At 72.9% G+C, this 27,818-nt stretch overlaps 1 protein-coding gene across 1 annotated transcript; it reads right to left on the bottom strand.

Annotated features, from left to right (window-relative positions):
- Nucleotides 1-1,095: 1,095 nt before the first annotated feature.
- Nucleotides 1,096-27,724, bottom strand: CROCC2 (ciliary rootlet coiled-coil, rootletin family member 2; the record flags this gene model as incomplete). The annotated part of the gene is made up of 29 exons (XM_084228335.1): nt 1,096-1,391; nt 1,513-2,153; nt 2,261-2,325; nt 5,230-5,363; nt 5,543-5,663; nt 5,840-6,021; nt 6,170-6,515; nt 6,931-7,026; nt 7,780-7,939; nt 8,156-8,373; nt 10,792-10,935; nt 11,792-11,935; nt 12,063-12,232; nt 12,505-12,632; nt 14,457-14,650; nt 16,016-16,246; nt 16,498-16,644; nt 16,881-17,025; nt 17,261-17,443; nt 18,144-18,343; nt 18,562-18,741; nt 19,064-19,160; nt 19,540-19,668; nt 19,931-20,040; nt 21,277-21,427; nt 22,207-22,313; nt 22,948-23,099; nt 23,370-23,520; nt 27,647-27,724. The coding sequence occupies 29 exons, from the start codon at nt 27,722-27,724 to the stop codon at nt 1,096-1,098; spliced, it is 5,100 nt and encodes a 1,699-aa protein (XP_084084461.1).
- Between the last annotated feature and the right edge of the window lie 94 nt (nt 27,725-27,818).

Below are 27,818 nucleotides of genomic sequence, written 5' to 3'. Positions count from 1 at the left end.
TCGTGTTGAAGGAGCAAAGGGCCCCCGTGCCTGGCGGCTCCCCAGCCTCCCCATGCGAGCGGGGGGCGCAGCTCCCAGGGTGACCCCAGAGCCCTGGCCTTCGGGCTGCGGAGGACAGGGCCGTGGGGACCCCCTCCGCCTGCAGGTCCTTGCCGGATGGGGTGTGGGAGCCCCCGGAGGGGGCCGGGGGGTGGTCCGGGGCCATCCTGCCCTCTCAGCGGCCCCCGCTCCGCAGAGCCCCTCCGGCGGGGTCCCGCCGCTGCCCCCTGCGGCCCTCACGGCTCTCTCCCCTGGGGCTCTGGCCGCTCCCCACCCCGACCCCTCCTGGTCAGCCCAGTCCAGGTCTTGCCACCGACGCCGGCCTGTCCTGGGCGCAGCTGCAATGGCCGCGACGCGGTGGCTCATCAGCATGGCCGCCTGCCCCCAGCTGGGGTCCTGGAGTGTGGGATGGGGCCCAGGGGCTGTGTGGGAGCCCTGATACCCTAAAGCCACGACCGGGAAGCAGCTGTTGAAGTGGCAGGAGACGAGCCACCGGGGCACCCGCCGGCCACCGAGGGCCAGCCCCACGGGTGCCCAGGCCAGGGCTCGGCTGTGACCAGGGGCTCTGACCCCCAGGGCCAGCAAGGTCTGGGGACTGCTGCTGAGTCTTGTCCACCACCTGCCCCCATAGGCCTGTCGCTCCTGGACACAGAGGCCTTCTCGGGTGTGGGGTGGCACTGGGCGTATGGGGTACGTTTCTGATTCCTGTTGGCCAGCAATGTCCCCAAGTGATCCCCTGAGCTCACAGGGCAGAGGACGCAAGGTGCAGCCTGGCCACTGGGGTCTGGCCAGCTTGCCGCGTCCAAAGCAGATGCCGAGGCCCAGGCCAGGCAGCGGGGGAGGGCAGAGCCCCGCTCCCTGGGGCTGGGAGTTGGGAGGGGTGACCTTGAGTGGCTGAGGTCCTGAGGAACTCTGGTCAGCAGGGGAGGTGACACCCTGCTGCAGCCTCACAGGCCAATCCCGAGGGGAGCAGTGCCCCGGGCCGGGGTGCCCGCGCCTGCCCTCCGGCCCCGCCCTCCAGCACCGGCTGTCCTGGTTGTTGCTGCTGCAGTGGGCTCATGGCTGGGCCCGGAAGGCCCGGCCCCGGGGGGCTCGCTGCCGCCGCGGCGCTCCTGGGTCCTTCTGCTCCTCCGGCCTGGCCACCTGGGGACAGGGTGGTGTGGGTGGGTCTCCGGGCACACGCAGGCCCCAGGAGCGTGCGGGTGGCTCGGACGGCCCCAGGCGGCCAGGCTCGGGCAGCAGAGGGGGCCCTACCCTGCCGCGGGCCCTGACCAGCAGCACACTCAGCCTCGGGCCGCGGGGGAGACCTTGTGTAGGGGGCTGGCCAAGCAGGCTCCATGCCTCAGGGCCGTCTGCGTGAGTGTGGGCGTGTGCGCGGTTTCAGGCTGTCTGCACATGTGTGGGTGGGCTCGGGCTGTCTGCACGCGAGTGGGCGCGTGCACACGGGGGTGGCATGTATGCAGCAGCACTCACCCTTGTCTGTGTGAGCAGTGCACACGTGTGCGACACAGGTGAAGCCCAGGGTGCCACACTTCGCTGCGTCCTGGCCCCTCCGTGGAAGGACAGTGGGGGCCACCACCCGGTGACGCTGCCTGCACAACCCCAGGGCCTCCTTGTGGAGAGGGTCCGGGCCCTGCCCCCACAGCACGAGGCCGCACCCGGAGGGGGACGTGAGGGCCCAGGTCCCGGCACAACACGAGTCCTGCTGGGCAGCCCCAGCCCCGCCCGCCCCCCACGGGCCCCGCCCCACCTGCTCCTCAGGTGCGTCCACCCGCCTGCTGTGGGCCTGCTCTCGGGGCTCCCGCAGCCTCTCTGCCTCCGCGGCCAGGTCCTGCTGGTGCTGGGCGGCCAGCTCTCGGAGCTGCTGGGTGTGGGCCTGCACCAGCTCGGCCATCTGGGCCTGGGGGGAGACGATGCCACGCTGCTGGCCGCTCGGGGACCGCCTCTCCCAGCCCCGAGCCCCCCTCGGCCCCTCCCGCCGCTGCACCGGCCAACTCTGCCCTGTGTCGCGCTCCGTTGGACAGGCGGCGGCCAGGCGCCCGCACCCGGGCCCTCTCCGGGACAGGAACCTGGTGCTGGCCGCCACGGTGCGGGGAGTGCCCCGTCCCTCCCGCCTGCGCGAGACAGAGGCACAGGCTGCCCTCGGGACTCGGCTACCCGCCGCCCCACCTGGGCTGGGGGCCCAGAACTGGCGTCTGGCCGCCCCGCAGGGCTGCTCTACCTGCGGCTCTCCCGGCCCGGCAGTGCCTGTCCCCACCCTCGCGGGGGGCCCAGCAGGTCGCGGGGCTGAGGTGGCAGGAGCCACAGGGTGTCCCGTGGGATGTGTGCAGGCAGGAGCCACGGGTGGGGGTGCAGGGCCTGGGGTGCCCGCTGGCCTCACCCACCGCCGGCTGGGCACCAGCAGGGCCTGTGGCAGTGCCGTCCCCAATCCCGGAGCCGGGACCCCGCCCCACAGGCCTGCACGGGCAGGGCCAGCGAGCTGGGCTCAAGGGCCAGGTGAACAACAGGGCCCCGAGGATAAGCAGCTGGACGCCAGGGTGGGGGCCCCTTGCTGTGGCCGGTCCCCTCCCCAGACCTGGTGGGCAGCAGCAGGAGCGGGGCGGGGCTCAGAGTCCAGTCTGCCTTGCCCGCCTCCCCCTTCCCTGGGGGCCAGAGGGGTGGCGCCTTGGTCCCCACCACGGTGTTGGCCGCCCGCTGGACGACAACCAGGCCTGCTCTTCCCGGGACCGAGAGGAGGGAGCCTGTTTCTTTAAAAAACCCAGCTGGACCCTAGAAGTGCGTTCAAGCCGAGAAAGGCGAGATCCAAAGCAAACAAGCGGCCACATCCGGGTTTCCCCTCCTGGGACGGCAATAAAGGGCTGTGGGCTGCGGCCTGCTGCTGACCTCCTGGAACTCATTAGCGCCCCTCCCCCAGCATCATGAGGGCCGCCCCAGCACAGCCTCGGCCCCTGGAGCAGCAGCAGGACCCTGCTGACCGTGCCCGTTGGCTGGTCCTCCCAGGTGGGGGCAGGTGGCCCTGTGCGGACACGCCAGCCAGCGGCTACGTGACTGTCTGAGCTGCTGGGGCCTGTGGCCCCATCCTGACCCCGGGCTGTCCCGTGACACTGCCCTTCGCTGGCCCCCACTATCCGGTCACTCCCTCTCCAGGCCCACGTCCTCCTCAGCTGAACGGGGCGTCTGGGGGCCTGGGCCTGCCTGGGACATGGGGGGCTGACAGCCAGCCAGGAGGTGACTCCCGGGAGCGGGGCCCGAGCCGGCCCCTCGTGCGAGGCGCGCCCTCTGCTCCCAGGAGGCCTGGACCCTGCTGCCCACGCACCCTCGGCGCCATTGAGGCCAGGGCCCGCCGGTCACCGGACAGGTCGCTGCAAGGCCTCACGTGGCACCGGGCCCTGGCCCCTGCCTGCCCTGCAGCCTCTGTCCACCTGGTGCCCACCTGACGGCTCCGGCCGCCGGCCGCGTCATTGAGTCCCAGTTCTTTCAAATGTCCTTGGCAATCCCAGGCCCTTAAAGGCGCCATCAGCCTGTCTCCCTGGAGCAGACAGACAGACGAGGCCCGCGCAGCCACACGCAGCCCCTGGCGAGGCCCGGGGCCCACAGACCGGCCAGCAGAGCCCCCCAGAACGGAGCGGGGTGCAGGGCCAGGCGTGGGCCTTGGGGACGTGAGACAGTCGGGGCCCACCCAGAGCAGGAGCCTCCACCCCAGGGCTCGCCCGCCATTCCCTGGGTTGGGGGGCTGCTGTGGGGAGGGCGGGGGCTCCCGCCTTTTGAAACTGAGGCCTCTGCACGGTCGCGAGCGTGCATGTGGCCGGGGCCTGAGGCGTCGGGGGCCTGGCCAGAGCGGGGGTCTCAGAGACCCCTGGCCACGAGGCTGTGCCCGGGCACGGGCCGGTGGGGTGACCTAGGCGGGGGCTGGGGGCGCCCGGCCTTGGGGACCGCTGCAGCCCCAGATCACCCTGGAAACGGGGAGGGGCTGTCCTCAAACAAGAATCGTGTTGTTTGCACAGCCCGGCCCACCAGTTAATTAGAAAAATATGTTTTTAATTAACTCGCTCTTGACAAACACTTTGGCGTCTGTGACCGTGCGGGGGAGGGCCGCGGGGGGAGCGAGGGGGTGCGTGGTGGCCGCAGGCCCCGCCCTGGACACGCGCTGCCCGGCAGAAGGCCTGGCCCGAGCCCCTGCCCACAAGCCCCCCGCAGTGACCGCGGGTCTCAGGGACCGGGAAGCCCCTCCAAGCCGGAGGCCGAGGGCGCTGGGGCTGCTGGCCCAGAGCGGGGTAATGACCCCACAGCCACACGCCCCTGGCTCCAGGCTGCCCCCCCCCCCAGGCAGGCAAAGGGCGGGAGCGGGCACGGCCCCCCGGGCACCCTGGAAGGCCCGGGCCCCGGGGTGGCTCCGGCCGCGTGCGTGGAGGTGCAGGCAGCGGAGGGCTGAGGCCCGCACCCCATCCCACTCCTTGAGCCCCGCGGCTCCTGCTCCCCCTGGGCCCGGCCCTGCCCCGGGCCCCTCTCCACTCCTGAGACCAGCCCCTCTGGGGACCCCACCGCGTCCCCCGGGAAGGGGAGACCAGCTGTGGGCGCATGCGCGGGAACAGGCTGCTGCGGCCAGAGCCGAGCGGGGGGCCGCGGGGGCGCCGGGGCTGTGGGCAGGCGCGCGAGGCCCGGGACGGGGCTCCAGGCTGGGTGCCGGGGGACACTGTCACCTGCCGTCAGAGCCAGCGCGCGGGGCTCACAGCGCAGGGGCGCGAGGAACGGGGGCGCCGACCCAGGGCGGGAGACGGGCCGCGGGCCTCATGCTCTCGCGCCCTCCTCGCCCACGAGGAGAAATGGGTCACGAGGGGGAGATTCCCGGAGGGGCAGGAGAGGGGAATGGGGGGCAGGGAGGCCGCCCAGAGGGGTGAAGTGTCCGGCGGGAAGAAACACCGAGGCCCAGGCCCAGACCGCGGTCGCCGCGTGGTGGGGCCGGAGCCGGGGCAGCCCTCACGGGCCCTGGGCGACAGGCAGTGGCGCCACTGACCGCCTCTGGGGAGTGTCCGCGCCGGGACCAGGGGCCTCCCGGAGCTGCTGGCCCAGGGACCCCAGAGTGCCCGGAGTCACTGGCACCCGCGGGCGCAGGCTCCTGGGAGACCCCGCCGCCCCCCTCCCCGGCCACTCCAGCCTCTGCCTCCAAGACGGCCCGGGGCTCAGCCCCACCTGGAGCTTCCTCTTGTCCTGGGCGGCCGCCCGCGCGCTGGCCAGGCGCTCCCGGTCCAGCCTCCGCAGTGCCTCCTCCCGCAGGGCCTGGGCGGCCTCAGCGCGGCGCGTCCCATCCTCCGCCTGGCGCCGCGCTGCGGGCGAGGGGGTGGTATATCTGGGCCCTCGCCCGGCGGAGGGGCGCTGGGCTCTCTTGTCCCCCACCCCTGCTTCTCCTGCCCCTCGCTCTGGAAGTCAGGTTCCCGAGGCCTGGCCAGCGGGCAGTGGAGGGGGAGCCCAGAGCGCAGGGGGCAGGCCGGGATGTGGCAGTCACCTTCCTGGGCCGCCTCCAGCGCCCGCTCCAGCTGCGCCTGGCGGCTCTGGGCACGCGCACGCTCGCTCTCTGCCAGGCTCAGCCGGCTGCGCAGGGCGGCCTCCTGGACACGCCTGTCATCCTGGGCAGAAGGACTGGGGTCAGTGGGCAGCCCCAGGGGAGGACGGGCCAGGCAGGGGCGGGGCAGGGTCAGGCGCTGGGGGCCGGGCTCTCCAGAGGGCGGTGGGGTCCGGTCTGCAGCGGGGCCAGCGGCAGACAGTGGGCAGTGGTGTGGGCGGCTGGGACCTGGCCCCTTACCCGCTCCTGCCGGGCGTCCCGCAGCTCCTGCACCACATCCCTCAGGGCGTCCTGCACTGCGGCCACGTCCACCTCGGGGCCCAGGTCTGCAGCGGCCAGCACACGTCCTCGGGGCGGCGAGCGGGACCGTTTGTGGGGGCTGGCGCTCCGCTGCATGGCGTGACCGGGGGAGCCCTCCAGGCCTGCGGATGGTGATGGCTGAGGGGCCACGGGCCGCCCCCTCCCCTGTGCAGATCCCACGGGGAGGCTGGGGGAGCGCAGGCTCCCAGCACAGCCCGGCTGGTCTGGGGGGCCAGGGTGGGGAGGTGGCGGGGGCCTGAGCACACTGACCTTGGGTAGGGGAGCCGGGCCGCTCTGGGGATGCCGAGGGGCTCTGTCCCCTCAGCCCCAGGCCGCAGCGCAGCGTGGACCACAGCCGGCCCAGCTGGGTCTCCGCATGGCGCCGGGCACCCTGGGCCTGGGCCAGTTCTTGCTCCAGGCCGCGCGCCCGGAGGCCGGCCCCATCCAGGCGGGCCTGCAGGCGGGCAGCCGCATCGCTGGCCTGCTGCAGCCGCCCAGTGACGCCGTGCAGCTCGGCCCGCAGGCTGCCCTCGGCGCCCTGGCTCTCGCGGACACGCTCCTCCAGCTGCTGCTCTCGAGCCGCAGCCTCAGCCAGTTCCTGCTGCAGCCTCAGCACCTGGGGAGCGCCCAGGGACAGGCCCCACCTTCTCACGCAAAGCCCGCAGCACAGGCCTGGCCTCCGGGGGCAGGCGGGGAAGGACCCCGGCCCCCAGCCAGACAGGCCGCCCCTCCCGCTGCCCCCTCCCCACATGCGGCCTGCCCCCAGACCCAGGTGCTGCCAGGCTGGTCCGAGGCGCAGGCCGGACGAGTGTGCCCTGAGTGCAGATGGGCGGGGCGTGGGGGCGTGCGCAGACCCTCCCTCAACCAGACTGGGCCGGAGATGGGGTGGGGGGGTGCACAGCTGAATTTGCTCATGGCTGGGAGCCTGGGTGTGGCCACCCCAGGGGGTGGGCGGACAGACAGGCCCAGTGCCCAGCCCCCTGGGGCACCCAGACCTGGCCCGGCCTCCTGGCCATGCATCCGGCTCCTACCTCCTTCTGGGCGGCCTCGTGGGCCACCCCTGCCTCGGCCGCCTCCCGCAGCATCTCTCGGCGCACCCTCTGGTTCTCGGCCTCCTGGGCCTGCACCTGGCGGGCGGGCAGGGTCAGGCTCGTGCAGCCTCGGCCCTGCTTCTGCACACGGTCCCGGAGGTGGCCTCCCGTGCAGGCTGTGCAGGCCAAGCCATTTTGGGGAACATGTGGCACCCCAGACCCGTACAGTCAGGCTGACACCGGCGGCCGGGGGACACACCTGCCTCTCCCGGGGCCGGTCCGGCGTGGCATGCTGGAGATGCCCTGGGACCTTCCAGATGTGCCTTAGGGCGCATCTGAAAAGGAAGGTACTAGGACCTTCCCTGCCGCTTTGCTGGGGGGCTGGGGGTGATGCCAGACACCCCGCAAGACTGCACAGGCCTGTCCCCTGGGGGCGGCTGGCCAGCCCTCAGACCTGGGAGCTTGACAAAGGGCAGCACAGCCCCCACAGCTGTTGGCAGCGGCATCCTCCATGGGGCGCCAGCCCTGAGTGACGTGGGGAGCTCTAGGATGTGACGGAGGAGCTGGTGCCCAGTGGCCATGCGGGGGGAGCCCAGGGTCTGGCACGCGGGCGCCCCAACTGGTGGCCAGCAGTGGCACAGAAGGCACCCCAGGGCCCTCTCCAACAGGCCCCACCACTGTCCAGCCACCGGCGCCCAGCCTTGGTGGCCACAGGGTCAGCTGTGGTCTGCCAGGCCTGTCCCAGGGTGGGGGCGTGGTGGGGCCAGGCCTGCGGACACGGGACTCCATGGGTGCCGGGCATGAGCGGGGTTGGAGGATCTGGGAGCCTGGCACGGGCGGGTGCCTCACCTGCCTCTGCAGCTCCTGCAGCTCGCGGTGGGCGGCCCCCCGGGCCTGCTCTGCCTCCTGCAGGCCGGCCCGCAGCTCGCTGGCCTCCGTCTGGGCCATGGCAAAGGCCTCCTCCAGCACCAGGGCCTTCTGTGCCTTCTCCTCCTTGGAGCGCCTGAAACTGGGCGGTGGTGGCTGGGATAGGGCCCTCTCCCGATGCCGGTGTCCAGCACCCACGTGGCCCCACTGCAGCCGGCCAGCCCTCCCTGCTCCCCCGGTAGGCCCCTTGGCCATCTCCTGCTGGCCCCTTGGGGCCGTGTGCCTGGGGTGGGCGCTCCCCGAGGGCAGGGACAGACAGGGCCACTCCCATTCCCCGCTGGCCTGTGGCGGGGCGCACCTGGCCTTGTCCTGCTCGGCCCTGCGCAGGGCAGCCCGCAGCTCCGTGTTCGACCTCTGCAGCACGCCCTTCTCCCGGGCCTCGTCGGCCAGCGCTCGGCGGGCCTCCAGGGCCTCCCTGCGCAGCCCCTCACAGCTCTCCGTGCGGCCCTGGAGCTCCTGGCGCAGCGTGGCCAGACCCTCCTGGGCCTCGTCCAGCTGGGCCCGCAGCGTCGTGGCCTGGGTGGGGGCAGAGGCTTGTCTAGCCAGGGACAGCACCGGGGCCCATGGCCCCCCCGGCAGACAAGGCCCAGCCCCGGGTCCCAGTGCTTGGAGCAGCACTTGTCCGGCCCAGCCAGCTGGGGTCACTGTCCTGCTGCCACCAAGGCTGCTGGGCTGCCCAGGAGGCTGGTCCCAGGGCCCTGGCAGGTGACACATGGGCCTGGCCTGGTTCCGGGCATCTGGCCGCTGTTGCGCAGGGGCTCCCCCCAAGTGTGCCCTGCCCGATGCCCCAGCTGCTGCCCCAGTGCCCCGCCTCCCAGCATGTGGCACCTGGACGGGACCCCTGCTGTGGGCAGCAGCCGGGCTCTTGGTGCCCTCTCCCGGCCCATGTCCCTCCCAGGCCCATGTCCCTCTGAGGTGGGGGTGTCTTGTCGCCAGCGTCCTCGGTCTCCCAGCAGCACCAGGGCGCTCGGGCCAGGCTGCCGGCTACTCTGCGCCGGCTCCCGGCGGCTGGGACAGAGCAGCTGCCCCTGGAGGCTGCTCGGGGCACTCTAGAGCCGCTGGGTGACGCTGCGCGTCCGCCCACCCGCTCCGGGAGTTGGCCACACGGCAGGGTGCAGGGCCGCGTCCTGGGCCTCTGGGCTGGCGTGGGGACTCAGGGCCCTACCATGCAGGGCACCCCGGAGCACGGCCCTGCACCAGGGGTCCCGTGGGTGGGCTGTGGAGCATGGGGGGCCCAGCAGCTGAGCCAGCGTCCCTGCCCTGGGACATGAGGCACCTTCAGGCCGGGCTCAGCCCTGGGGGGCCTGAGGAAATGGGGGGCAGCCACCGCAAGGCGCCCAGTCCACCAGTGGGGCTGCTGGGCGGGGCGAGGCCTCCCAGCCCCCGTGGCACTCCCAGGTGGGACTCAGCCCGTGGGGCTCGGGCAGGGCGCAGGCAGGGGCGGGAGGGGGGCCCAGCTCTCTTGGCTGGCGATTGCCCGGGATGCTGTCCAGGCCTGGGCCTGCTGGCCCCGGGGTCCGCCCGCCGCCCAGCCCCACCCCCACCCCAACACATGGGAGCACTTTCCACCGAGCTCAGCAGAAACGCGCCGGGGTCAGGGACCAGCGAGGGCCGATCCGTCACCAGGAGGCTGTTTTCATTTCCAGGCAGAGAAGATGAAAACAAGCAAACACCCCAGGAAGGGCCCCCGGCCGTGAGAACAACCGGCCTTTCAGGGCCTCTGGCCAGAGCGCGACGTGTGCCGGCGCTTTCTCTGCAGGAGGCGTGTGAACCGCCCTCTGGGCTGGGCATGGCCGGGCCAGGGTGCTGGTTGGGGCCTCTGTGCATGCCATGTGTGCGCCCAGTGCATGTGGTGTGTGCACACGCGTGCCCAGTGTGTGTGTGGTGTGTGCACGTGTGCCCAGTGTGGTCAGTGCACACACATGCCCAGTGCACGGTCTGTGCACACGTGTGTCCAGCACATGTGGTCGGTGCACACGTGTGCTCAGCCTGCCGTGTGGCCCATGTCACACGTGCTCTGCTTGCGTGTCTGTCACGTGCCCACGGCTGCTCACACGTGTGCAGGGTGGTGTGGCGTGGCGTGCACGTGCTGCTCACATGTGCACTTTGGTGTGTGCTCATGGGTGTGCACAGGTGAGGGTGTGCACATGTGTGTGTGCGGGGGGGCTCTGTGTGCAGGGGCGTGTGCTGGGTGTTTGCCTCAGGCCAGGCTGGACCCATGGAGGTGAGCACGTTCGGTGTCCATGGCGACCCGGCCGGCCTGGGCGGGGAAGGGCCAGCTGCTCCCCTCACGCCTCAGCCCGAAGCCTCCCCCCTCTCCTTTCTGGGGAACCTCTCTTTGGGGGACCCTTCTTTCTGGGCCCCCTCTCCACTCTGGGGACCTCTCCTTCCTAGGGTCCCTTGACCTGGGGGCGCCTCTGCTTTCTGGGAACCATCTCTGCAAGAACCCGGCTGCTCTGGGGCTGAGTGCCCCCCACCCTGCGCCCCCCGAGCCAGCCCCCCGCCCCACCCTCACCGCCGGCCTCGAGCGTGCTGAAAGGAGCCCTTTCTCTCGGGGCCAAAGTAAACAGCCTGTCACGTTAAATCACGCTCCTCCCTCTCCCCGCGGCCACCCCGGCGCCCGGCGGCCGCCCTGCCAGCCTTGGCCCCCCGCCCAGCCGGCCTCCCGCTCCCCCGGCCCTGCCCGCGCCCTCCCCTCCCCAGGCCCCATCCTGTCAGCTCCACCTCCCAAACACCTCCCTGGCGCGGCCTGCCCGGCCTCCCCTCCCCTGCCCAGCCTGTCCCCCGGGACCGTCACGTGGCTCCTGGGCCTGTGTCTGCCCCGGGCCTCGGCCAGCCCCTCCACCGGCTGACCTTCTTCCCCTCGGCCTCCGAGGGGCAGCCCGTGGCCTCACCTGCCCCAGTGCCCGCCCCGCGGCCTGCCCTGCCCCTCACCTCTCTCCCCAGGGTGCTCCGCTCAGCGCCTGCGGCCTGGAGCTCTCCCCGCAGGGCCGCGGTCTCTCTCTCGTGGGCCGCGATGGCGTCCTCAAACTGGGCCTGCAGGGCCCTCAGCTCTGCGCTCAGGGCACTGACAGCAGCCTGGGGGTGGTCACCGCTGTCAGGGGCGGCTTCAGGGGCATGGTGGCCGGTTGTGGGCAGCCCCTGTCCACTCGGCTCCTGCGGCTGCGGCACGGCCGCGCTCAGGCAGGACCCCACGCCCGCGCCCTGGGTGGGTCCGTCCTGGGAGGGCCGGCCTAGCAGCGGTACCCCCAGCCCCAGCCCAGAGCAGGCTCCAGGTCCAGCCCCGCCCCATCCCGCCCTGGACATAGCTGCGGCGCCGAGGCGAGGGCCCCCAGGGGACGCCCTGGCATGGCCGGGCCGGCGGGACAGCAGGCCAGAGTGTGCCCATGACCGCAGCTTCCGCGGCTACAGGTGGTGACAGCGTCCTCCGGGGCCGTGGGGGCCGAGGGTTGGTCTGGCCTTTGTCCTGGGCCCTGGGGACACTGCAGCCCGCGGGAGGGCACCGCTGCACTCATGGGCTGGGGGAGCGGGCCGTGCTCCCTCGGCCACACCGACACCGGGCCCGTGGAGCAGGCTCCGGGGTTCTAGATGCTGAGCATGTGACGGGGTGGGCCCCAGGGCAGGGAACAGCCCAGGCTCCGGCCCCATTGTGACGGGGAACCACCGCGATGGGGGACCTGGGGAGGGGTCGGGGTCGGGGAGGCGGCCTACGGGGGCGCGGGAGCAGGGACGTGCGAAGAGGCCGCGCTGGCTTCCGGCCTGGGGCGTGCGGGGGACGCGGAGGGCCATGGGAGAGCAGCCGCTGCGAGACCCGCAGAGGCGGCCGTGGCCTTTACCTTGACTCGGCTTCGCTTTGGCTCTTTCCTCCCAGGCTGCCCGCCCTGCCCTCCCCATGTCCCCCGGGGGGGCCTGAGCCTCGGGGTCCGGCCATCACCTGGTCCCGCTCCTGCCTCAGGCCCCAGATCTCCTCCCGCAGGGCCCCACTCACGGCCGCGCTCTCCGCCACCAGCTCTTTGTCCCGCGCCAGCCGGCGTGCCGCCGCTTCCTTCTCTTCTGCCAGGGACAGGCTCAGGGCATCCTGGGCGGGGTGGGGGCGTTGGCTGCAGTGTCCCCAGTTCTCTGGTGGCCCTGTGCCCCTCCATGCCCCCTCCATGCCCCCTCTGTGCCGTGAGGCCTGGGACGCAGGGGTTGGGCCAGGTGCAGACCTTCTCGCTCTGCAGGTGGGCCAGGGCCTCGTGGTGGGCCAGCGCCTGGCTATCCAGGGCCAGCTGCCGGTCCCGCTCCAGCTGTGTCACCTGCCGCTGCAGCCGCCTCACGTCCCGCCGCAGCGCCGGCTCCTGGGCCTCCCAGGTGCTCCTCAGCTGGGCCAGCTCCGCTGTGCCGGGGCAGGTGCGTGAGGGGCTGGCCGGTCACGTGCACCAAGGCCGGCAGGCCCCTGGGGAGGCGGCCCCTGGCCTCACCAGCGGGCATGTCTTGAGCCCCTCCCCCAGGCCAGGGCGCACCGGGGCACCCCCCGCGACGAGGGTGGATGTCATTCATTCAGCCACGTGAGCGCTAGGCAGGGCTGGGACCCTAGAGCTGGGAGAGGACCCCGGGGTGGGGACAGAGCTCTCTTGGGCCCTCCAGCGGTGCGGGGTCCCCGGTCACCTTGCAGGGCCTGCCGGGCAAGCTGGGCGCTCTCGGCCTCCCCTGCCAGCTGCTCCTGCTGCGCCTGCAGCTGTGTGACCAGCTGCTGGGCCTCAAAGAGGCTGCTTTCCAGAGACTCCCTCTCGGCCCTGCGGAGAGTCGTCCAGCAGCCATGAGCCACCAGGGGATGGGCATAGCCCTGCAGGCCCAGCTGGCCGGCCAGAGGCTGAGAGGCGTCTCACTACTGGGTCTTGACCCCCGGGGAGAGGCGCAGGCGGTCACCGACTGACAGGCGAAGTGGAAGCAAACAACTGACCGGCTCAGAGCTATGCAAACAGCGGACACGCCGCAGTGGGGGTTAGGAGCCCAGTAGGCCACCAAGGCCGGCAGGCAGGGTGGGCGCGATGGGGGCGCCTGGGGGCTCACGCGGGAGGACCCCACCAGCTGGCAAGACCACGAGCCGCGCAACGCGAGAGCTGCACCATGGGGGCTGCCAGTGAGTGCAGAGACCCCTCCCGCCACCCCCCGCCAGTCGGCGCCTGGGCCGGGCAAGCAATGCCACCGCCACTAGCAGAGAAAACGGGAGGCCGGGGCACTGGCGGCCTCGCTCCGTGTGGCTGTGGCCGCTTGGCGGGACCTGGAGCGGGCAGGTCCTGCAGCAGGGGACAGTGGGGCAGAGGGGTTGTGGGGCAGGTGGGCGCGACGGGGGGGGGCCAGGTCTCAGGGTGCAGTGTGGAGGTCTGCAGCAGCAGTTCCAGGCCAGGGTGGGGTCTGGGACGCACAGGAGAAAGGACGCGGGGCCCTGAGGGGCGCAGCTGAGCTGGCCCCAGCCCCAAGGCAGAAGGCTTCAGAGAAGGCGCCACCTTTTTCTGGGGGCGACACTCGCTGTATCCTTTGTCGTGGGGGGCCCCGACACCTTCTATGCGGGCTGCTCGGCTTGCACACAGTCCCGCCCCCTAGCCCGGCTACCCACACAGCCGCAGAAGGCCGGTCTCGTCCAGCCCGGCCAGCACTGCCCAGCAGCCCAGGTCATTTCCAACCTCCGCGCTCTGTCCCAGCTGGGGACACGCCGAGAGAACATTCCTGGCCCATCCACATGCACGGACTGGCCACCAGCACCCCCAGGCCACCAACAGCCTCAGGCTACCAACAGCCCCAGGCCACCAGCGCCCCCAGGCCACCAGGCCGCGGCCTCTGAGACACAGCAGCAAAACCTGGAGGGGACCCAGCCCCACCCCTGGCGCCTGAGTACCGGCCTGGGAGGGGACAGTGGGCAGGGCCCCCAGAGCAGCTAGGGCAGGTTCTCTGCAACTCTCCTGACAGAGGCAACATGTGTGAAGAAGTCCTAGGACCCTGGAGCCTTGCTTTCCTCACAGCCCTCAGATTCTGTAATTTCAGGAGAAAAATCTTCCTACAAACATACTCCCAAGTCCCTGAAAAGGACACCAGGGCCAGGGCAGGAACCAGCGGCGTCTGGGTGTCCCCCGGGGCCACAGGGCACCCAGTCCCTGCCCCCACCCAGGGCCCAGCCCCAGCCTGCTCCCTGGCCTGCTGTGGGGCCCCGGCCTCCCCAGGACGGGCCCAGGACGGCAGGGACGCAAGAGGCCAGCAGCCACAGCTCTGGGTGTGTGGCCTCCGCCAGCCTTGCTCTGCGCTGGGGGAAGCACATAGGGCTGGGCGCTGAGAAGGGAGAGGCAGGTCTGTGGGCACAGTGGGAGGGCCTCATCCAGCCTTGCCTGAAGCCATGACACCCCGAACTACTCAGATGCACGAGCAGACAGCGGCACCCTCCTGCTGGTCTGGGCCCCCACCGGCACCTGCCACCTCTCTCCGGAGCCGACCCAGGGCCGCTGCAACCCAGGCCCCAGCACGGTGCTGCTGCTCGCTGCTCACAGCCCCCTGGGCCTCACACTCGCCTGCTCCACCCTTCACCTGGGGGCTCCCGGCCATGCTGGGGGGTGGGGGGTGCGCACCTGAGCTCCACCGCCTCTTGGGCTGAGAGCTGGCCCTGCTGCTCCAGGGTCTCCTGCCAGGCCAGCAGCTGTGCCCGCTCCTCCGACCAGGCCTCCCTCTCCTGCAGGGCGCTGTGCAGGGCAGCCCCCTGGGCCTCCTGGTCACGCAGGCTCTGTGCCAGCTGCTCCTCCAGCGCCTGGTTCTTGCAGGTGACCTGGGGAGGGGAGAGGCGGGGTGAGGGGAGAAGGGCGACTCTGGGGAGTGGCCGGGGGCACGGGGGAGACTGTAAGACACAGGTCCACTCCGGCCCCCGGGGAAGGTCACCCACGCAGCATGCCAGCGAAGCAGCCAGCGGCCCTTCTCAGCAGGAGCCGTGGGTGGGCCGCGGGGGCAGGAAGTGCGGCCGAGGCAGCCCCAGAGTGGCGGGGGCGGCTGGTGCTGACGCTCGCACAGGGTGTCCAGAAACCCAGGCCCGTCCACCCGAGCGCGCTCCCCAGGCTGCCAGGGAGGGAGGTCGTGTGGAGGAGAGAGAGAGGCGTCGTGACTCCTTGCTCAGAGCACTCGCTGCCTTGCAGCCTTGGCACAGAAGCTGGGCCCCCAGGGCGGAGGCTGATGACCCCAGCACCTTGCTGAGATGCAACGTGACGCCTGCCCATGTCCTCTGGGCACCTCTGCCTGGGGAAGCCTGACCACACACATTGTCACCCGGAGCCCAGACCCCTGCTCGCCACCTCCCCGGCTCCGGCTGCGTGTGCTGGCCACCGGCCCTGACGCGCCTGCCACGTGCCCACGCCTCGCCGACCTCTCATGGGTCAGCACGTTCCCCTGTGTGTCTGTCCGCCGCGGGCGTCCACTTTCTCTCATCCGCCACGGGCCACCTCTCACGGGCTCTGCGGCAGCTGCAGCGTGAAAGCTCCCCAAAGAAACCAAGGCCCAGCTGTGGGCCACTTGCCGCAGCCTTGAGGACCACCTACCTGCACCGCCAGCACCTGAGCAGACCCTTCTGCAAGGCCATGAGAGCCTCACAGTCACCTGCGTGCACTGACCCTGACACTTCCATGGGGTCAGCATTTCCAAGCGTGTCAGAGAGAGCATCAGACAGAATATCCACACGGAGCCCAGGTCAGAAGACCCCCAAACCCCGGACCCTGGGGCTACGGATGCACTTTAGGGGACCGGGTCGGTCTGCCCAGGAGGTGGAGGCAGCTCGCGGCTCCACCTCAGAACCGACATGAGATAAAAAGAACGTAATGAACACGGAAGAGCCAGAGCCGTGAGAGGTGGCCCGTGGGTTTTCCCTTTCCCAGCGCCCACCCCAGCACCAGAGCCCAGGGCCCGTGGCTCATGGCAGGAAAGAGGCCTCCGGCCTGCAGCTCCACACTCCAGTTCTCATGCAGACAAGCCAGTCCAGGGTGGCCCCAGCACCCCTGCACCCTGAACTCTTGTCCTGCAGCCTCATGCCCTCAACCCCTCCTGCACCTCTGCGCCCTGGCAGTGGGGGGGGCCACCAGCACCGCAGTGGCCAGGCCAGGCCGCCCATGAGCTCCCAGCTCCAAGGGCCTCGGGAGCCGCCCCTCACCTGGTGCACCTGCTCCTGCAGCTGCGTCCTGTCCCCTCGCAGCCGGGCCGCCTGCCCCTCCAGCCGCTCCAGCTGCTCTTCCAGGCGCCCGCAGGCCCGCTGCAGGCCGGCGCGCTCCTCCTGCGCCAGCTCCAGCCGCTGCTCCGCCAGGGCCAGCCGCTCCCGGGCGCCCGCCCGCTCCTGCTCCAGCACCTTCCGCTGCTCCTGCAGCTCGGCCCGCTCCTGCTCCAGCTGCACAGAGCTGACCCCGCGCCAGGCCCCGCCCCGGGCCCCGCCCCCAGCCCCGGGCCCCGCCCCCGCCCACCCAGGGCCCCGCCCCCGCCCCACCCAGGGCCCGCTCCAGGCCCGCCCCACCCGCAGGCCCCGCCCCACCCGCAGGCCCCGCCCCCGCCCGCCCCCTAGGCCCCCTGCCCAGGGCATGGCCCCGCCCCAGCGGGGCTGGGGAAGGGAGGGCGAGGGGCGGGGTGGGGGCCTGGCCTCACCTCCAGGACCAGTTGGTCCAGGGCGCCCTTGTCCTGCGCCAGTCCCTCCATCAGCGCCGCCATCTTGGCCAGGGAGTCCCGCTGCCCCGCCCCCTCCGCCTTCAGCCTGGTCACCAGCAGCTCCAGGTCAGCCTTGCTGGACTCAGCCTGGGGCGCAGGGGTGCAGTGGTCACCCCGGTGGGCACACCAGGGAGGGCCTCTGGATGGGTGGCCGGGGTGCCCGGGTGAGGGCCGTGCCCCTGTGGGGGACAGGCCCAGGGTGGACAGTGTCCCTGGCACCATGGGCGGCGAGGGGGTGGGTGGAAGGGTCGCTGAGGATGGGCTAGCCGGGTGGGGGTTCTGGGCTGGCCCGAGACCCCGGGGGTGAGGGGCGGGGGGTGTACCCGGGCCAGGGCGCTCTGAAGACTGGCCCTCTCGCTCTCCAGCACGTCCCCCTGCAGCCGCGCAGCACTCAGTGCCTCCCGGGCGGCCACCAGCTCCTCCTTGAGCCCCGACACCTTCTCCTCCAGCTGCACCAGGCGCCCCTGGCTGGGGCCCGAGGGAGCGGGGTGAGGCCGCCTTGGGCGGGGCCCTACACAACCACCCCTGTTCCCATGTCTGCAGCCCGGCCAGGGGTGGGCCGTGCAGGCCAGGTGTCAGGTGGGCCGCTGCGGGCGCCGGCCCAGTCTGGGGAGCCCTCACCCAGCGCCCCGCGCGGCTGCACGCTGAGGAGCAGTGCAGGGGCGCTGTCCTCGGTCACACCCGCCATGTCCCACCTGCTCACCTAGCCTTCAGCTCCCGGCGGCCCTGCGCACCCCGCTGCTCCAGCTCCTGCCTCTGGGTGGCCGCCCGGCTCAGGCTCCCCTCCAGCGCTGCCTTCTCGGCCTCCAGCCGCCGGGTCTCTGCGTCTGCGGCCTCCGCCTTCCCCCGCAGCTCCCCCAGTGCCAGCTCCAGGGCCCACCGCTCCCTGGGAGCCCGAGGTTTGTTGGCAGGGCCAGGTGGGGTGGGGCAGGGTGGCCAGCGACCCCCCAGGGGCAGCAGAGCCTTGGTGGGGGGGAAAGGCCAGGCTGGGGGGCTGCTCAGGCAGGCAGAGGGACAGAGCATCTGCTCCTGGGACCCAGGCCCGCTGCTGCTGTGGGGGTGACTGGGTTCTCTTTGCCTGCCCCACAGCCCCATGGGAACCCCTGAAACCCTGTCTGCCTCCTGGTGAGCCAAGTCTGGCCCTCCGTGCCAGGGGCCATGCTCAGCCAGTCCTCGGCTAGAAGGCAGGGAGGGAGGACCCCATGGCCCAGCTCTGCACCTGCCTGTGCTACCTGCCCGGCCCAAGAGCCCCTCCACAGCCATCAGCCTGACAGAGGCTCCAGCCTCCCTGAGTGCCCCAGCCTGTCCCCCACACTCTCCAGCACCGGCCAAGTCCTGCACAGCAGCTCAGCCTGCGCTGGGGACCGGCCCTGGTGGACGGTGGGGGCTCGGGCTCACAGCTCCATGTGAAGGGAGGGGATGCCTGCGGCCCGGCGCCCTCAGCCTGGCTCTGGGAGGTGACCCAGGAAGCGCAGCCCACAGGCCTAGGTGGATGGCTCTGCGTGTGTGCATGTGGGGGCCAGGGGAGGCAGCCTCGTCCTCCCCCCCACCCGGCCTACAGCGGCCAGGCTGGACGTCAGGCTCACCTTCCCGAAAGCTCGCTGGCCGCCCTGCATCGCTGGGCCTCCTGGCCTTGAGCCTCCAGCTGGTCCAGCAGGTCCTCCTGCTCCTGTGCTCCCTCTTGCAGGCGCCGCTGCGCAGCCTGCAGCTCCTGCTGGCTCTGGGCCAGCTGTTCCCGGAGCCCAGCCACCTCCGCCTGGGAGGCCTCCAGCTGCAGGCCCAGCTCCTGGGGTGGGAGCCGGCGAGGCCCTCAGCCTGGCAGGTCTGACCACAAAGGCCAGCCAGGGCTCTGGCTGCCCCCAGAGAGGGTGCATCTAAGCGGGAGCCTCCCCGGGCTCGGGGTGCGGGGACAGGTCTGTGGAAACCCAGTGGCCAGCCCCTGGGGACCCCAAAGGCCCCTACATCCACGGCTTTGCCTCAGTTCCCATGGCTGTGGCCACCAACCTGCTCCCTTCGACGCCGCCGTGCCAGGGCGGCCTGCACGGCTCTCAGCGCAGGGTCCGGGGTGTCCAGGCAGCAGGGCTGCGGCCAGATCTCGCCCTGGGAGGCGGGGCCCTGCGCCTCCTGGCCCTCAGCGCTGCCGCCCCACACCGGCTCCAGGCACCCAGCGTCTGCCCAGGCCACCTTAAGGTGCAGAGAGGGTGGGGGGCTGCGGTCAGAGCACAGGGGGCTCGGCCCCTACCCGCTGGGCCCGCCCACCAGGCCCCGCCCCAGGCCCCGCCCCACCAGCCCCGCCCCGCCCACCAGGCCCCGCCCACCAGGCCCCGCCCACCAGCCCCCGCCCCACCAGCCCCGCCCCCGCCCCACCAGGCCCCGCCCACCAGGCCCCGCCCACCAGGCCCCGCCCACCAGCCCGCCCCCAGGCCAGCGCTCGCTCGGGGGTCGCTGCGGCGATTGTCCGCGTCCTGCCCGACCCTGCGCCCGTCCACGGGCCCCGCCCGCTCACCAGCCGCTGCAGCCCGGTCCGGAGGGAGGCCACGGCGCGCGCCTTCTCCTTGGCCTCGGCCGCGAGCGCCGCCCCCCGCAGCGTCTGCTCCGACAGCCTGGGGGGCGCGGGGGCGCCGGCGGGCGGCGGGGGGCTGAGCGCGGCCCCGCCGGGCAGCCCCGGCCAGCGCCCCTCCCGCTGCGCAGGGCCCGGGCCGCGACGGGGTGGGGCGCTGACCGCCCCCCAGGCCTGCGCCGCTCGTTCTCCGGGGCCCCTGCGCCCCAGCGAGGCCCGGCTGCCCGGGAGACCCGCCCGCCCCGCCGGCCCGGGCCTCCTCTGGGGCGGCCCGCGATGCCGGCCCGCCGGTTCCGGGCGCCCCTCCGGCCTTCGCCTGCCCGCGAGGCCGCCGCTGGGCCCCGCCCCGCCCCGCGCCTCGTGCTTCCCGCCCGGAGCGCTCGGGGGCGCACCCCAGCCCGCCGGGCGGGCCCCGCACCCACCTGGCCTGCAGCGCCGCCCTCTCGGCGTCCCGGCCGGCGGTCCGCCGCAGGTTCCGGTCCAGGCGCAGGCAGGCCGAGCGCAGGCGCCGGGCCGTGCGGGCCGCGTCCGCCCGCATGTCCGCGAGGCCCCTGGAGACAGGCGCCCCTGGGCCTCAGGACCAGCCGCCCGGGGCCAGGAGGCGGGCGGGCGGGGGGCAGGGTGGACAGGGCAGGGCCGGGCGGGGGGGGGGGCTGGGCCTTCGGCTGTCCTCGCCCTCTGAGCCGCCCCCCCCCCCCCCAAATGGCGGCGGCGGCTGCTGCTGCTGCTGCTGCTGCTGCTGCTGCGCAACTCAGGGCCCTGGGGCCGCGTCTCGGGGCCGGGAGGGCTGGGGGTCCGGGCGCTGGCTCTCACCTGTCAGTGGCCGCTCGCAGCTCAGCCAGGTGTGCACGGAGTGCGGCCACCTGCCTCCAGAGGAGGGGCACGTCCTGGGGCCGGGCCACGCGCTGCGCCTGGAAGCCGGGCTATGTCCACGCGCGCAAGGCCGCCCCATGCCGCCCTGTGCCCGCCCGTCCCGGCCTTGCCCGTCTGCTGAACATGCCATCCCGCGCCTGCGGACAGCATGGGGGCCCTGCCCGAGGACGCCCGCTGCCGGGGGTCAGGGCCACGACCCGGCATCAACTCCCCTGCCGCTCCCCCCTTCAGGGCTGCCTGGAAGCTGGATCTCTGGCCAGGCCAGTGCTGGGCAAGCCCTGAGGTGCCCGCCAGGCCACAGGGCCAGCCTGCCACTCTATTGGACACAGCAGGAGCCACCATGGGCATCGCTGGCGGGGTGGACGGGGCGGGGCTGGGGGTGCCTGGAGCTGGGGGGGGCGGGGGGGGCGGTTCCGAGCCGGAGCCCACAGGATCGTGTGTCCATGCATCCTTCCCAGTCTTTGCCCAAGCACCTGCCCCCGATGCCCCACAGCAGCCACACATGCCACACGCTTCACACGCCACACACATCACACGACATACACTACGCATGCCCCACGTGTCACATGCCACTCGCTACCCGCACATCACATGCTACACACTACATACATCACATGTCCGCAGGGCAGGGTCTGCAGGCAGAAGTGGGGCCTGAAAGGGCTCCCCGCCCCTCTGGGGCCTGACCCCATGAGCTGGAGAGCCCCAGCTCCTTTTTGGGGGTCGGCAAGGCACCCCAGGTGTCTGGCGGGGGCAGGGGCAGGTGCTGACCGAGGACAAGGTGTGGGGTGCTCTGGCCAGGAGCCCTGCCCAGGTGGGTGGGGCGCTGCCCTGACGGGTGTCCGAGGGTGTGGGGGGGACCGCACGTCTCTCGGGCCCCTCCAGCCGCCAGACCCGGCCCCGAGCCCGGGGGGCCGCCCCCAGGGACCCGGGCCCGGAGGTGCATCTCCCTCCAGCCGAGGCCACTGCAGGAGCGCTGAGCCTCGAGGGGGCGGGCCGAGGGAAACAGCCGGGGACCTGCTTGCCAGGGGTCCCCGCCCTCTGGTCTGCCCAGACTCCAGCCCCAGACCCTCCCCTGGCCACGAGGGGGCGGCCAGCCCCAGGACTGGGCTCTTTGCCCTCGCTCTGCTCCCCGCGCTGGCCTCAGGGTCTTGTCCTGCGAGTGGGTCCCCTGCTCCACAGACCGCCTGGGCCAAGCCGAGCGGGCGTGGAGGGGCTGGCGGCCGGCAGCCTTGCCCCCAGGAGGAAGCGGAGTGGACACCCCCCGGACACAGACGCTGGGTGGGCACCTCTCGCTCCGCCCGGCCACCCAGCACGGCCCGCAGCTGCAGCACGCTGGCCGTGGTGGCGCCCAGCTCCCGGGCCAGCGCGTCGTTGGCCGTCCTCATGTGCTCCAGCTGCTCCCGCAGCAGCGTGTTCACCTGGGAGAGCCCGGCGCTCCTGGGGGCGTGGGCAGTGGTCACCCCCGCGGTCCCCTGGCCGCCCCGGGCCCACCCGGGCCCACCCCCCCTTCCTGAGACACCGCCGGCCCCGCCGCCAGCCGGGGTGCAGAGGTGAGCCCTGAGAGAGCGGGAGGGGCGGGGGCTGTGAGGGACTGCGAGGCCCTGCTGTGAGGGGCGCGTTTCTCCACCCGGCGTAGGCCTAGACCCCCAGTGCCCAGAGTCCTGAGGACGAACTCGGGAAGCTTCCAGAAAAGGCCCAAGCCCCTTGGCCTGTGATGGCGCAGGCCGGGGGCCTTCACCCTCGGGGCCCGTGTCCGGGGCTGGGGTGAATGCAATGGCCCATGCAGGGCGTCGCGGCGGCTGGAAGCCGACAGGCGGGGGGCTGGGGCCGGTGGGTGTGATGGGGGCATCTGGGCTCGCTGAGGCCACGCCAGCCTGGGAGGCCGCAGCAGCGCCCGGGGCACCGGCCGAGAGGCTGGGGGCCTGGGGGCGGCACTCTGGAGAGCAGGGCCAGGGAGCCCCCACCCTGCGGGCACCTGTACCCAAGGACGGGGGCTTGCAGGGCCAGCCCGGCGTGTCCCCCTCGGCCCGAGAAGTGGGGACCTGGGCCCGCAGCAGGTCAGAGGGAGGGTGGGGCTCCCGGGTCTGCAGGCCCCAGAGGGCCCCAGAGCCCTCATGGACGCCCGCTACACTCCGGCTGCTTTGGGGAGGGGCTGGTCCCCGGCACAGGGGTTCCCGGCACGCCTCTGAGGCGCTGACCACGCCTGCCGGCCTCACCTCTGCTCGGCGGCCTCCAGCCGGCCCAGCACCTCCTCCAGGTCCATGCTGTGCTCCAGCTCCGACCGCCGCAGCCGCGCCTCGGCCGTCTGCAGCTGGGCCTGCAGCTGGGGGAGCAGGCCCGCATGACTGCCCCCCACCGCCGGCCGGCCCAGAGCCACCCCCACCCAGCCGCCCTGGACACCACTCTGCCGCCCCCCAGTGCCAGTGCACACCCTCAGGTGGGCTGCGCCCTGCCTGCCCAGTGGCCACGTCCCCTCCCTGCTCTGCTGGGGCCTGGTAGGGCCGGGGCTTGTGGGAAGGAGGTGCCGGGACCACTCGAATGTGCTGACCAAAGCACCAGCTCCGGGGGCCCGCACAGGGCACAGGCTGGGCGGTGGCCGGGGCACTGGGATGGGGGAGGTCAGTGGGGCCAGCGCGAGAGGAGGCCAGGCAGGGCTGGGACGTTCAGGAGGTCGCCCTGGCCCCTCTGCTGAGGGGTGCTCAGCGCTGGGCACGGCTGCCGTGTCAGAGGGCCGAGGGGAGACGAGGCCGGGCTCTCTGGACCCGCTGTGCCTCGGTCTCCTCGTGGGAAGTGGGGCCAGCCGTGCTGCCCACAGGAAGGGGCTCCGGCCTGCGCCCCCCTGCCTCAGTTTCCCCTGGCTGCCGGTGGGGGCTGTGACTGTCCCTGGCCGCTGTCACCTCACGTCCCACCAGGCACCACCCACCCAAGCCAGGCTGCCGCTGCACACGGCCACTCACCCGATCGCTGGTTGCGTGGTACCTGCTGGTCAGCTCATCCCGCTCGGTGCCCGCCTGGGCCAACAGGTCCTCCAGGCGGGCCAGCGCCGCCTGCAGCAGCTCGTTCTCCTCCCGGGCCGCGCTGGCCAAGGTGGCTGCTGGCTCCTGCTTCCCTGTGGGGCACGGAGTAGCGGGGGCTGCGGGGCCGGGTGAGGGGGTGCAGGGGCCCCAGCATCTGTGCCCCTGAGACGCCACCCAAGGAGTAAGCAGCAGGGGTGAAGGCAGGGCTGGGAGGTGGCAGACACGCAGGGGCCTGTGGCCGGTGCACCCCGAGGCCACAACCTGAGACCTGTGGGGCTGCCACGAGGGAGGGGGCTGTGCCCGTCACGCTGGGGCCAGGCTGGGGCCGGCAGTCAGGGTGTGAGGCTCGGCCCCTCGCTCACCTCGGGGGGGCTCTTCCTGCAGGCTGCTGGCCACGATCTCGCGGATGCGGGCGGGCACAGGAGTGGGTGAGGCCTGCCACCCCGCCCCTCGCACGGTCAGTGCCCGGTCCTCTCTGCTGGCCGAGGGGCCCAGCACTGTGTCCTCCAGCCTCTGGAAAACACCCGAGACGCCTGGAGCTGCTGGGCACCCAGTGACTGGCCCCAGGGTGGGGGGGCTGCATGCAAGGCGGCTGGAGAGGACTCATGAGGCCAGGTCGCCAGGCCCCTCCCTCAGTCTCCCCACCTCGACGATTTCTGCCCCTGGCGCCTCTGCACCATGAGCAGACATGAGAGCAGGCCCGTCGGGAGGACAGCTGGGGCGGGGGGCTGTGCCGCCTGGACCCCTGGATGCCGGCCTGGGGGGCTGTGCCGCCTGGACCCTGTGGATGCTGGCGGAGAGTGGGGGGCTGTGCCGCCTGGACCCTGCAGAGGCTGGGGGCCATGTCAGGTCGGCCCCCAGGGGTGCTACAGGCAGTGCCCCGCCTCTGGCTCTTGGGGCCCCCTCTGGGCCCCCCTGACAGGCAGCAGGCTCCGGAGGTTGGCGGGGCGGGCGGGGCCGGCTCAGAGCCCAGCACTGGGTCGGGGTCAGCAGCATCTCCCTTTGCAGCAGGCCAGCTGGCCCCGCAGGACCCGGGGCTCCAGGCAGGCGGCAGGTTGGGGCTGTCTCTGGCCGGGGCCGGCTCCCCTGGGAGGCTGAAGGGCAGGGGAGGGTGGAGACTCTGTCCTGCCGGGGAGGAGTGTGGGCGTGGAAGTCTTGGGGCCCAGATGCAGGTCTTGGGGTCTCCGGGGGTCACCCTAGCGCTGTGCTGTGGCCCTGGGAGCCTTGGCCCCATAGCAGGGGGGTGACTGGGGGTGGCCTGGGGGTGCCCCGGGGGCACAGGCTGGACTGCGGTGCCCATGGTGGGGAGGACGCGGGGCCTCAGTCTGAACCGCAGCCGAGGGCCACTCCAAGCCGCGGAGGCCTTGGCGCTGGGGGCCCGGGGGGCAGTTCACAGGTGCCCCCCACGGAAAGAACAAAGCGTTCAAGGGAGCCGGGGGCTTCCTGGGGTCCTGGTGGTGATGTCCATTCCCAGCGCCTCTCCAGGGACCAGCCAGGGTCCCGCCCGCCTCCCGGGCTGGGACTGAAACCGGAACCACGTGCTGGACGCTGCTCGCCCCCCTGGGGCCCGCCCCTCCCCGCGGCCCCGACGCCCCGACGCCCCAGGCCCGCCTCCCAGCCGGCCTCGGAGAGGACAGGCCCGCCGCGCCCACCCGACAGCGTCACCCCGGCACCCCGGGCCGGGCTCTGCCCCCAGGACCGCGGGCGGGGCTTCCCCCGCCGCCCAGGGCCCCGCCCGTCTCCCGGGCAGAGCCCCGCGGGGACCCACCGAGCCGCGCCCCTGGGGGGAGGCGCGGGAACCACCGGGCTCCAGGACGCCCCGGGCGGGAGCGGAGGGCGGCCCGACCCCTCGCGCTCCGAGGGGCCCCTCCGGGCCAGAGCCGCCCCGCAGCCCCGGCCCCAGCGCCGCCAGCCCCTCCCCGCGGCCCCCCCCCGCGGCCCCTGAGGCGGGCCTCAGTTTCCCCAAAGACCCCCGCGTCGTCCCGCCCGCCCTGCGCCCCGCCCCGCCCCGCCCCCGCTCGGACCCGCGCCCCCCAAGCGCAGGCGGGAGGGCCTGGGGCGCGGCAGGGGGGCGCCCCGGGACCCAGAGGCCGCGCCCCCTCGACGCCCCGTGCCCGTGGCCGCGGGGGGCGCTGCAGGCACGGGGAGGCGGGAGGGGAGGGCGCAGGGGTCTGGGGGGCCGTGGGGGGCAGAGGGAGGACGCGAGAGGCAGGGCCCGGCCGTGGAGCCCCGGGCGCCTCGGGGTGGGGCTGGGGGAGACCCGACCTGTCCTGGGGAGGCCTTGAGGGCGGTGGCCGGCGCGGGCAGGCCGGCCTCTCCTGGGGGCGGTCACTGCACCCTCGCTGCGCAGACAGCCCCCCCCCCCCACGGGGCTCTGAGGGCCCAGAGGGACCGTGTCCCCCCCTCCCCCAGGGCCAGTGGGCCGGGCGCAGGGCCCTCCTTGAGGTGGTGCGGGGAGAGGGCGGCACACACGTGGGCACCCCCCCATGCACCCCCTGCACCCCGACAGGCACACCTCCACGTGCGCATACCCAGGCACCCACACATGCACACACGCCCACAGCCGCAGCCTCCACGTGTACCCCCCACGTGTGCAACACCCCCCCTCCAGCGCGCACACGCCACACACACGGGCAACGCCCGCAAGGCGTGCGCGCTTGGTCCTCTGTGCGCGCACGAGGGCGCAGGCTTGCACTGCCTCAGGCACACGCGCGTGCGCACATGCTGGGGGTCAGCAGTGACGGCGGCAGGGGAAGGTGGCCCCTGTGCCAGTGACCCGGGCAGGGGGCGGGGCGGGGCGGCGCCGGGGCCCCCACCACTCAGGAGGCCTCTCCAGGAGCGTGCGGCCCTGAGCGTGAACTGGCCGCGTCTTTCAGAGAAACAGGGCGCGCCCTGTGCCGGAGGCACCGCAAGCAGGGATGGACACACGGCCAAGACGCCCCTGAGGGGGGAGAGGCGGCCGTCGACGCAGCTGGACACTGCCGGGGGGAGGGGGCGACTCGGCCGATGCTGAAAGTCAAGTCAGCGGCAGAGATGAGCCCAGCAGAGCAGGGGCCAGTCTCCGGAGGCCCTTCCCAGAGGAGGGCATGGGTGACGGCCCGGCCCCCGTGGGCACGCGACACGGCCTGACGGGGACAGCGGGCTGTGGACACCAGGGATCTGCAAGGCCGGGCTGCGGGGCGGCTGCCCGAGGTGCCGGGGGCGGGCAGCGGGAGGGCCGGGGCAGGCCAGGCGCTCTGAGCGGGAGCCCCCCAGCTCGGGCCAGCCCCCTCCACCCGCCATGGCCCGCCCGCCCCTGCCCCCAGTCTCGCCCCCCCTCTACACCTCAAGCCCCCGAACCCCAACCCAGGCGGGGTGGGCACCCCGGCTCCAGCACCCCCATGTCAAAGACGGGAGGTGTCAGAGCAACTTTTGCCAATAACGTTGAAAGTTGACAACCGACAGACAACCGTCGAAAGCTGACGACCGTATTTTTCTAGAAAGAGTCCCTCAACCACCCCTGAGGCCCTCAGGAAGGTGGGGGCTCCATCCCGCAGCTTTATAGGGGCCCCTGGGCCTCCCCCAGCCCCTGCTCCTTCAGCAGCAGCCCTGGGCGGGCCTGGGAGGTGGAGGGGTGCAGGGAGCACTAGCTGCAGCCTGCTCTGGGTGGGGGGATGGGCCCCCCCGTCTCACTGTGCAGCCGGAGGGCGCCCCGCCCCATCTGGGCCAGCCTGGGCGTCTGGTGGCGCCGACTGGCCGCTGGCATCGCGGGGTGGGAATGACAGGTGTGGGGAGACAGAGGGCGAGTCACAGCCGCAGCCCCAGGCCCTGGCGGAGGGCGCCGCCCATGACCTCCCCGTGCTGGTGTCCCACAGCAGCGGCCATTTGGGGGCAGACTGTTGCCCAGCACTGAGCCTCAGCATCAGGCCAGTTTCTCCCCCAAGCCACCCCGTAACCATAGCCACAGGCTTCCGCCCTGGAACCTGGTTTTCCCGCATCCAGAGGGGCTGATGACCCCTGGCTGGGGCGGGCGGGAGGTGAGTGGTGGGATTCAGCCAGCCTTGGGGCTCACAGCCCCCCACCCTGCAGCCTGCACACAATGAGGTGCCGCATGTGGCTCCGCCGTGGTGTCCAGCGCCCGGCCCGAGGGCCAGGCTGACAGGCTCCTCGCGGTGACCTGCTGTGGGCCAGGCTGCCTGGCAGCAGGCCGAGTGTGATGGCCGAGCTGATGAACAGCCGAGTCGGCAGCGCTAGGTTCCCGGGCATCCCGGGGTCAGTGGGGTGGGCCGGGGTGGACGCAGGGCTGGCTCTGGGAAGTAGGGGTGGAGGGGAGGGGGTTTGGGGACAGTCCCCTGCTTGGGGAGAGGGGGCAGAGGAACAGCTAGGGCTGGAAGCCAGTCTGGAAGCCAGACTGAGCGGAGGCAGGACCCACAGTGGCCGCAGAGGCGGTGGCCACCTCGCACCCGTGCCCAGGGGAGCGGGCGCTGGACAGGGCTTCCACCCTGGCCACCGAGGTGCGGGCGCCAACTGTGTGCGCGGGGCTGACCACTTGGGCGCCGGGACAGCCCTTGGCGCAGGTGTGGCCTCTGCAGGTCCCTTCCCTCCCAGGTGCTCGGGTACTCTCGGCGCGGGGGGGGGGGGGGGTGCGGGGGGCACTGACCTGGATCACGGTGTCCAGCCCCAGCTGGGGCCTCTCAGCCGGGTGCCCATCACCAGGCTCGCTGGGGGCGGAACTCATGGCCACCGGGGCCCTGGGAGAGCCGGCCGGCTGCACACACCTGCTCTGGCCAGCGGCACCCAGCTGCCCCTTGGGGTGAGGACCTCGGAGCAAA

Source organism: Talpa europaea (genome assembly GCF_964194135.1).
Source record: "Talpa europaea genome assembly, chromosome: 1".
Classification (NCBI taxonomy): Eukaryota; Metazoa; Chordata; class Mammalia; order Eulipotyphla; family Talpidae; genus Talpa; species Talpa europaea.
The sequence above is the reverse complement of the archived record's forward strand: the minus strand, read 5'-3'. Positions and strand labels throughout refer to the sequence as shown.